At 41.9% G+C, this 10,988-nt stretch overlaps 1 protein-coding gene across 1 annotated transcript; it reads left to right on the forward strand.

Annotated features, from left to right (window-relative positions):
* The first annotated feature begins 2,545 nt into the window (after positions 1-2,545).
* LOC144936064 (leukotriene C4 synthase-like) lies at positions 2,546-10,646 on the forward strand. The gene is made up of 5 exons (XM_078862876.1): positions 2,546-3,004; positions 5,729-5,828; positions 7,219-7,289; positions 7,642-7,723; positions 8,447-10,646. Exons 1-5 carry the CDS (start codon positions 2,938-2,940, stop codon positions 8,583-8,585), a joined length of 459 nt encoding a protein of 152 aa, XP_078719002.1. The 5' UTR covers positions 2,546-2,937; the 3' UTR covers positions 8,586-10,646.
* The last annotated feature ends 342 nt before the right edge of the window (positions 10,647-10,988 follow it).

Raw genomic sequence — 10,988 nt, forward strand, 5'->3', positions numbered from 1 at the left:
AACAGGAACAACAACAACCCCAACAGCAGCAACAACAACAACCCCAACAGGAACAACAACAACCCCAGCAGCAGCAACAACAACAACCCCAGCAGCAACAACAACAACCCCAACAGCAGCAGCAACAACAACCTCAGCAACAACAACAACCCCAACAGGAACAACAACAACCCCAGCAGCAGCAACAACAACAACCCCAGCAGCAGCAACAACAACAACCCCAGCAGCAGCAGGAGCAGAGTCGTGTCTGGATAAGAAGACACGTAATAAGAATGTTCAGTTCATGTATTTGGTATAGACCCGTGAGCCATGCGGCTCTTGACTCGGGTGCAACTGCAACAAACAACAACATGAACAAGAAACATCTTAAAGTGACACGTAGCAGGCTTTCGCGACCAATATGATTCATAATATAGGTGTTGGGTCAGATCGCGTTAATTATAAATGTGTCGTAACCCTCCACCACCCGACACGGCCAAACAGTAAAAATGTGTCACGTTTTTCAAAGGACAAAACAAGTCACTTCTTTAGCCCACCGGTGTGTTGAAGAGAGAATCGACAGCATTTTAAAGTTTGAGTAGTACGACGTTTAGCCGTGTCGGGTGGTGGAGGGTTACGACACATTTATAAATAACGCGATCTGACCCAAAAACCTATATTATGAATCTTAAAGTGACTACACGCAACAGAAAAATCCAGGAAAAAACTGCAAAGTCTTCCAGAAAAAGCACCGCACATCAACGCTGTGTGCAGAAATACCAGCGGGATGCACGTCAAACAATAACAACCATAAATGTGTGCGTTTGAACCCTTTCTGGCAATTAAACAGGAGGTGTTTAAGATGTTCAAGCACCAGATGGAAACCTTTCGCGAGGAATCAAGTTCATCGCACGTACTTGTGGTGGTGATCATGCGAACAAAACTTGCTCTGATAATAAACATATGAAGCATTGTCTTTGAAACCGATTGGTTCTGCACCAGGGACAGCAGCCTTCTTTATGGCCAAGTCTCACCATTGTCAGACCAGAGCACAACAAACAGTACAAAGACAATGCACTATCAGGGCATTTAAAGCACGGGGTGAGCAGCTACAAGTTCTAGATTTGAAGCTTTTGTGACTGCAAGGATTCATATTCTTAGGTTTTTTCGGTAAAGTCACGTAGGTAAAAAATTAAAATTTATAAAAGTAAAATAAAATAAAAATCACGACGTTTCGGAGGCAACACAAGCTTCCGTCTTCAGGTGGAACCGTCACAGCACGATAGCTGTATCAAGTATCAAGTATCAAGTGATACAGCTGTATCAAGTAATACAGCTGTCGTGCTGTGACGGTTCCACCTGAAGACGGAAGCTTGTGTTGCCTCCGAAACGTCGTGATTTTTATTTTATTTTTTATTTTACTTTTATTAATTCTAATTTTTTACCTACGTGACTTTACCGAAAAAACCTAAGAATAGCAGCTACAAGATTTGACTGTTTTGCCAGTATCAATGTATGAAAAATAGGAATAGGTTTTACCTTACACCATGGGACCCCCTTTGCCAGTACAAAAATATGAGAATAGCTTTTCCCTTTTTTCTGCCACCAAAACAGGTGTTAAGATGTTAAAACACCAAACTGAAACCTTGCATATATTATCAGAGTATGTTTTTTGTTTACATTCTGACCACAAGTACTGTGGTTAATGCAGACACGATTTACTGTAAAAAGTTTTACCCTTTCTGGCAATACAACGGGAGGCCTTAAGACGTTCAAACGCCAAATACAACCTTTTTGCAAGGAATCATGTCTGCATTAACCACACGTACTGGTGGTGAACACGTGCCACCTACGCACACGCCATTATAATAGATAAGCACTCCACAATAAACTGGTGATGTACGTGCACAATCCTCTACGACCGTGATGTCACTACATCATCGTGTGTTGCTGCTCGCCCATCCAAGCACCTTCCAGGGTCAAGTCCTGCTTAGCTTTCGATATATGATCTAAATCGGGTTCCATCCCGGGTGATATGGTCAAAGGGTTGATTTTAATTGCCACATCACGTTCACCGTGCTCTATAGCTTTGCATTACTGCAGAATGTACAATTCCAGTAATCCATCCGTCATTGACCATATCACCTTCATTTCTCAATGCATATATCCGTGTGGGTTATTTGCGCTTTTTGTCGTCGCTACGATTGCCAACAACGCAGTATCGCAATTTGCGGTTGTTGATGGGCTACAAATGTGTGTCACTGGCACTCCTGCAACGTTTCCGACCGCCGTGCGCGTGTTATCTCAATGTGTGTCCACTCAAGCGTGCTGGCATCCTCCGCCTTACCCCCCCATCCTCCCACCACCACATTCTTGTTCACGGCTTGACCGCTCTGCCAGTGTAACCGCAGGCACCACAAACTCGTTGCTCCAGATTTGGTTCTGTGCAGTAAAAAGCAGAAGCCGCAGAAAGTCAGCAGCAGTCGCAGAGACTAGCAGCAGCAGCAGAGATCAGCAGCAGCAGTCGCAGAGACCACCAGCAGCAGCAGCATCAGCAGCAGAGATCAGCAGCAGAGATCATCAGCAGCAGCAGCAGCAGAGATCATCAGCAGCAGCAGCAGACATCATCAGCAGCAGCAGAGATCATCAGCAGCAGCAGAGATCATCAGCAGCAGGCAGCAGCAGCAGAGATCAGCAGCAGAGATCATCAGCAGCAGCAGAGATCATCAGCAGCAGAGATCAGCAGCAGCAGCAGCAGAGATCATCAGCAGCAGACATCATCAGCAGCAGCAGAGATCATCATCAGCAGCAGCAGAGATCATCATCAGCAGCAGCAGAGATCATCAGCAGCAGAGATCAGCAGCAGAGATCATCAGCAGTTGCTCTTTTCAAGAGCCAAGGGACCGCCCCAAAGTCAGCGAATTGACTCGCAGGTCGCAGCGTCAGCCCCTGAGTGCGATGGGCATCATGCTCTCCGACATCGTGCTGCTCGGTCTTGCAACGCTTCTCTCCGTGGTGGAGCAAGGTATTGTGTGTAGTTAACCCACGGAACTCGTTTCGCGTATGGTGACTGGTCATGTTATAATCGTGAATGTTCAAGCCGATTTGATGAGCCAGGCGGGAGATCAAGAGGACGAGGATTGAGTCTTGTTTGCAAGAGTGAGCTGGGTCGCCAATATGGCAAAAGGAGCAGGGTAGAACGCTGAATGTGAAAAGCAAGTGTGTCGTTTATTTATTTACGGGATTTGAAAAAAAAATCGCAGCAGATCCAATAAAATACATTCTTATGACAATTGTACATACAGATCAATTATATCAGACGTAAGACATTCCCACTACACCGAAAGTCGGTTCGGGCAGATTATTTTTAGATTGGCTATAGGACAATTAGAAAATTAAGTTCCAGCAGCAGACATTGATTGCCTTGTACAAATATGTCAACAGTATGTTAGATGCAAGTTAAGTTATAAAGAATGGACAGCTTAGCATTTAACTGTGATTTATTTGTGAGGGTAACCAAGGACACTTGAAGTGATGTAATTGCAGATTAACAGAATGATAGCAATGTGAGTTTTTTTTTAATTCTTGCTACAGTGCACTTTAGTGTTGTGGGGCATCTAATTTAGAGGTTTTTGTTTTTGCATAAATACCGTAGATATGTAAGGGACTGAAGTTATGAGTGGATACATTTACAGATGAACATATCCCAATGAATCTCCCTATCAAGTTGACAGAGGGTGATAACAGGTCTTGAAGTAAAGATCACAGTGATGAAGTGGAGGGTAGTAAGGGACCGTCCATAAATGACGTCACGCACCTAGGGGAGGGGGGGGATCAGACATTTGTGACGAGGGGGGGGGGGTTTGAGAAATGTGACGTCACATCAAAATGCGCAACTTTAAATAAATATAGACAACACGTTCTACTTAATTAAATATACTTTTTGATAAATGTTTTCTCCTACAACATCAGAGTGCAGCGGCACATTAAATACGCACTACAATGACAATAGTTTAAACTTTAAAGCGATTTGAAGCATGTTTTATTTGGGGGGGGGGGCAGAGCCTTGTGACGTCATATTTGAGGGGGGGGTCTGACTTTTTGTGACGCCGTGTGACGAGGTGGGGGGGGGTCAAAAATCGTCCAAAATCGCGTGACGTCATTTATGGACGGCCCCTAAGGTGGAATTAAATAAAGGATTCAGGAAATCTAAAGTGCTTTAAGAGGTTAATTTGTACTGTAGATGTCCTCATCACCCATTATAGTATATAAAAAATAAGTTTCTTACACATCCCATCGGCGTTCTGGGAGTACAGGTACATTATTTCAGTGGCATTGATTCAGTATAGGCAAAGTGTAAGAAGTACAAGCAGCGTAAGAAATACTTTATATTTTGATGTGGGGGAGAGATACATATATAGAGGCATTTTGTCTGTTAACCTACCTTGTTTTACATATATTTATATTCTTCACAACAACGCTGAACATTATTTTGAGTTACGTACATAATCTTGCGTCGAACTAGGATGACACATCTATAGCATCTGGCAATTCATAATAATTAACATTTGTAAGGCGCAATTGATCCAGGGATGAATTTGCTAATTCATCAGCATTGATTTTAGCAAGCCGAATTCTGCCGATAAGACGCATTATGTCGAAATCCAGTGCCGCTTGTGGAGTAAGACTCCACCGGTTTACACCAAACTTGACCACATTCCCGTCACGTGAACACGCCTAGAGGGCATGGCAAAAACCCAGGAAGAAAGTGGCCCCCACATGTTATTATTATTCAGCTTTATAAACATTCCAAACGCCAGGCACAATGAGTAAGAGATATGCTGCTTTGACAATCATTGATTCTGCTCCAGATCTCACTCTCCAATGTTGTGTACGGGGAAAAAGCCATCACTGGTGTTACATTTCGCACCAACATTTTTTTGACTTGAGTTTTTGGGAAGCCTCCGCCCTGTGGAACTGCATGACCACAGCATTCATATGTTATTTGATCAATTGCCCAACCTCCGTTTAAAGAGAGATGTGCATTAAAAGCGCCGTACCCAGTTTTTCATACTGTATGAGCAACGTTTGTTTACAAGTGTACTAAGTTAAAGCAACACGAGATGCGATTGTTTCAATAAGCAATGTTCATCTCTTGTTTCAAGTATGCATTTACCAAATCTATATATTTTTTTGATCGACTTAATGTACATTTCTTGTTTAATCAATGTCTCTTAATGCACCCGGACACTTGAAACGAATAGTGCTTGCGTAAGGGTATTTTGAGGACACCTAAAAGTAATGTAATGGTCCGGACCTCCGATTAGCAAGGTTGGCTACGTACGGTGCGAAAGAAGTTCAACATGCATACATACAATGGTCACGTGCGCGCACAATGTTCCGTGTGCAATTAAACATGATACTGTGTGAGATGAAAAAAAACATTTTGCGGTTAAAAAAACGGCACATCCAGTCGTCGTCTAGACTTGAGGGAAGTAGATGCGGTGACTTTACCGAAAGAACCAAAGAGTAAATGTCGTGGGTTGCAATCGACTCTGCAAGCGACCCCGACCTGGCTGACAATGAAGTTGCTTATCATCACGTGGACATTTATAGTCGCCAAATAATCTAAACGCATGTTGATTCTAAATGTAACATGCAAACTCCAAATACTGTATATTTGCCGAAGTCTATGTGCTGGATATTATTATATTATACGTGCCTACCTCTGCATTTCATTTTTCCACAGCATATTTCGTCATCAAGGTGTACCAAGCCCGGCGCAAGTACAAAGTCAGCCCTCCTGCCATGAACGGACCGCCTGAATTTGATCGAATCTCAAGGGCACAGTGAGTCGATCATATTGTAGTCCCGTGTTGCAAATGGCAAACAACACACGCATGTAAAAATAACATTTGCTATAATAATAGGGGTTTTCCCCTTTTTTGTGGCAACAAAACTGCAACTTTTTACGAGGATTCATGTCTGCATTAACCACAATACTTGCGGTCAAAATGCAAACAAAAAACACACAGATAATTTTTGCATTGTCCTTGAAACTGATTGGTCCACACCAGAGACAGCTTTCTTTTGAGCCTTGTCTCAATTGGTGCTGGACCAGATGACGCCAAAAGGCGTACAGCTCAAAGACAATGCACTATCAAAGTAATGAGGGCTCGGGGTAAACATCTACATCATTAGACCTCCTTTGCCAGTACCAAAATATAATAATAGGGGTTTTCCCCTTTTTTCTGGCAGCAAAACTGATTTTTTTCTACAAGGATTCATGTCTGCATTAACCACAATACTTGCAGTCAAAATGCAAACAAAAAACACACTCTGATAATTTTTGCATTGTCCTTGAAACTGATTGGTCCACACCAGAGACAGCTTTCTTTTGAGCCTCGTCTCAGACATGAATCTTTGCAAAAAGGTTTAGTTTTGTTGCCAGAAAAAAGGGGGAAAACCCTATTATATTTTGGTACTTGCAAAGGAGGTCTAATTATGTATAACATTTGTTGTTTCGCAGGGGAGTGAGCTACGGCTGACCATGCGTCGTCACTTGTATCTGCATAAACTACAGCCATAGATGGCAGCGATGGCCTTAAATAAAAAACTGGGATTTTGTCATCGATGTAAAAGCCGCAATGACCGATTACAGATCATCACCGTTGCCCTAACATGAGTATAAGCTGAACAAGTAGTCATCGGTGGAATTAATTAATTCTGGTCACGGTTTTTTCGTATTAAGTTTCACTAATATTCTTACAAAGAGTAAAATGTTGCTTATAAACACATTATTTATTGTTGTTGAGTATTATAGATAAAGTAATATACTTCATAAAAAGAACTCTGTACTTGGTATTTATATAATAAATCAATAAAAAATTCCATTTGACTTTCCAGACCAATAATACCCAATAGTCTGGTGGACTAAAAAATATGTTTATTTATATGTGAATACAGAATGGAGTTGTACAACAAAATATTGAACCAGTGCTAAACCTTATGTGGCTACATGTGTTATTCCACGGGCAAATTTTATACAAAATAGCCCCTGTGTTGTTCTTTTTCCAACGAGAGTCACAAGCAATAAATATATCCTTTCATTTGAAAAGTTTCAGTTTGAAGCAATGGCAAACATTTCTCAACCAGCATGTTTTTTTAGCAATTAATGACATAGCCAATTTTAATAAAACCATTGACACTCGTAACCACGCTGTACTTTTCTTCTTCCAGAATCAACAGCTTTGAATACTTCCCAATGTTTTTAACCATCATGTGGACCGCCGGTGTATTCCAACATCAAGGTCAGATTCTCCAGTAAACATGTCAGTTGCATTCCTTGTGCAAGTTGCATATGCAGAAATCTCCAAACGCAACTGTCTACTAAGCCCATATACGGTCCAAAAAAATAAAATACAAAATAATACACACTAATTGTAATTCAAGCACATGTGAATAATTGATAAGGGCTCAAGTGAAACAGGAATCATGTCTTTCATCGTGCCTATTTGAAAAAACGAGCTACCATACTCCATGGCATACAAGATTTAGTGTGTGTTCTGATACATGCACAATATGTGTGTATTTGTCACGTGTCAGAGTGACTTCTGTTGGCTACCTGTACTGATTGTACATGTCCTCACTTGTTCTTCCCAGTCCCAGCATTTGTAATTGGGCTCGGATACCTGGCAGCGCGATACAAGTACTTCCACGGCTATGCTGAGGCTGCTGAACTGAGGTGACTACTCCATGCACCGCATCACGCTCGCCATTCGCGAGGCATTATCATTACGTTTACGGTAAGGCCTTGGTTAATGCGGGAGATGCGATCCTGAAAAATCCCGCGTTGAGCGAAAAACGCGTTAAGCGAAAACAATTCCCCTCCCCCCATAAATAATGTAACGATAAAGTTTGGCGAGATACGATGTACGCACACACAGTGAGATGGCGGGGAAAATAACTGGGGGTACACCACCATGTTACTGTATCATACCGCATTTTGTATCGTACTGCGCAGCCGCACAGCTCAGGAAATTTCGTCGTTGACTGCTCAGAAACCGTGTTCTAACGGTGCACGTTTCACGTTGTGTGAAGTGTTCCCAAGTGGAAGAACCGCGTTTTAGCGAAAACGCGTTGTGTGAACACCACGCGTTAAGCGAGTACTTGCCATAATGGTTGCTGTTATTTCATTTTAATGGGATACAGCTGTACTGGAGCCCCAGGCTTAACATTTGAATAATTTATTTTACTGGCCGTACTTCACCACACTGGTAAGTGTAGGGTTGGTGGAGATGGGGAGCAGAGATGTGGGAGCGTACATTTGAATTACAACCATGTATTTGGCTGCACTGCCCTTTGCTACCCTGGAGCAGCCCAGTTATACCTGCTGGCCCATTCCAAAATGAGTAGAAGGAAATGTTGTGTTGTTGCTCGTCACTGCCCACCACGTGCCCGAACGCAGGGTTGTTCCACTGCGTGTGGCTGCGCTGATGCTGTGGATACTGGTGGGGCTGGCTGCAATCGGAATCGGCAAGGTGATGGTCTACAAATATGCGTACAAGGACATTCTCCGCGTCTCCAGATATTTCATGGGTAATTAAAATTCTGCCGTGACCCAGGCTGTATTTTTGTTTGATTTTGCACGTAGCTTTTCACAGCTTGCTATTCGCATTCCAAGTGGTCTTTCTGTATGAAACCGCCTGTTAAGTATTGCTTCCCTAAAGCTTTCACCGCAACAATTGCAGGCATCAACTTGTTATTTTTTGCCAAACCAGTTATGGATGATTGTGTTGTGCTGAGCAGCAGGGAATAGGTCTTGCCGTGACATATAGAGTAACCACAATTGTATATTTCACTTGGTTCATTACTGATATGACAGTTTCAAGTTTTTAATGTTACATTTTATTACATTCGTGTTTGGTATGCATTAAATGGCAATTCCATGAATTATGGGCTGTAAATGTACATCTATGAGGTCCAGTCAAAGAAGTTCATGCAATGAATGTATTACATCCATAATAGTTCAGCCATGAGTTTATAATGTATGCTTCGTTCAAATGAGTCCTGTTCCACACCAGTATATTGCTTCCATTGATCACGTACCAATATATTTCAGTCAGTCCAGGGGCCCAAATACAGATTTTTTTTTTTAATCTGGCAGGCTGTGAATGTTGTAGGCAAATATGTAAATCCGAGTGAGGTCGCAAATCTAAGGGTATGGCAGCAGTTGCTAGGGATGACGTCATTACACCCACTGTGCTAACCAATCGGCTGACTGGAAGAGACCCAATGCAACATGGCCATCATGATGTCATTTCTCTACACTTCAGCAGGTTGAGGTAAGTCCAGTATAATTATGTAATTAATGTTTAATATAATCGTTGTGAATGTATTATATTAATGTTAATTATTGAATTTTATGAGGTTTATTTTGACAATTGACCTAGGAGTGGTCCTGACCACCCCTGGTTTATCTCCTAACTTTTGCGGTTTCATCAACTCCCTTTCATGGAATCGGAGTTATGACAAGTGTTAGGCAATGCAATTTCTAAAATCGCGTAAGTCTTTCTGCACTTGGGGCCCCTGGACGTCTTCAGATTACATTTCTTTATTTTCCTAGACGTTTTCTAAAATGTCCTCGATAGTCTCTGACACGTATGCTTGGGTTGACTCAGATCTGTGAGGTGAGTCCCCTGGATGGAGCTACAAATTGTTTCTTTCAAAGCGAGCGTCATACGCACCATGCTGTGCTTTGGGTGTTGTAACACCCGTGCGTTTGGTAGTGCGACTTGCTCAATCTAACATGAAATTTGTTTTGCACGGTTGCTGTTTCCCCGCGATAACTCACATGGTGCCTAACTTACACTGAGAGTGTCATCTGCTTGTGTGAATGCCCTGCTGAATCACGTGACTGCGTTGAGGTGGTGAAAAGATCTCAGGAATGTTTTATCCAAAGGTGCATTCGATTTCTAATTGTCTTTTCAATCCCAATGAAATCATCCGACAAACCTTTGATTGGGTTGGACATTGATGCAATTTTAACGATAGTTTTACCAATAAGTGGACATCCATTGCTGCACGAGATAGTTTACAGTGATATTTTTTGTAATTCAGGTATAACTTGGCATTTTAAATGCGTAATAAGAAAAAACTCATGGAAGCAGAGTAAAGTGTTTTAGATGTGTGCAGATGAAGGCCTAAGCATTTGAAGCTTATTTGGTTATCCATCGCCATGCTGGTAATTGCTCAGGCAACATAGGTGGTGGATGAGAGCTCAATACAACATTTGTTTTGGTGAAATTGCCTATGCTGACAATGTTGCCCACAACAGCCTACAACACGTGTCTTATGCATGGCAGTTGCCCATCTGAGCACTGACAAAACCTTGATTACATCGAGGTCATTCCAGTTCATTTGGTCATATCCATTTACCATTTTATACGAAGTGAAATATTTGTTTATGGTTGTTGTCTTGCACCACATTAATGGGAAGTATAGTATTACTAGTGTTAATCCAGGTCTTTATTAAGTGTGATGGCCATGTACAAGTTTTTCATGTTTCGATAAATATTATGAGTCAAATAGTTGTTTTACTTCTAATTAACTAATACGTGTCATGTTTCTAATTTAAATGTGTAATCTGAAATAAATGGCTACCAAGAACTATACAGCAATTGTTACTCATTTTGTTACGTGGCAACAAACGGTGTTATTTGTTCATCGTTGTTATCATCAACCAATCCTTCACAGTCCTGCAATGCCACAATCTATCTCACTCCTGCACAAACACTTATCTTATTTGTTCAACTCTGTGGATAAGCCGTCATCGTCACTGGTGCATTCTCTCCTTTGGCTACCATTCTGTTGTCATCCCTGAGATTCATGTGTCTGTTTGACTCCGACTAGCACGGCTGGCTACCTACGGTGCGCAAAAAAGTTCACACACACATAGTATGATTCTGATAATGCACCTCTGTGCATTTCCAGATATTCACGCTTCTTCA

This window comes from Lampetra fluviatilis, chromosome 15 (genome assembly GCF_964198595.1).
Source record: "Lampetra fluviatilis chromosome 15, kcLamFluv1.1, whole genome shotgun sequence".
NCBI lineage: Eukaryota > Metazoa > Chordata > Hyperoartia > Petromyzontiformes > Petromyzontidae > Lampetra > Lampetra fluviatilis.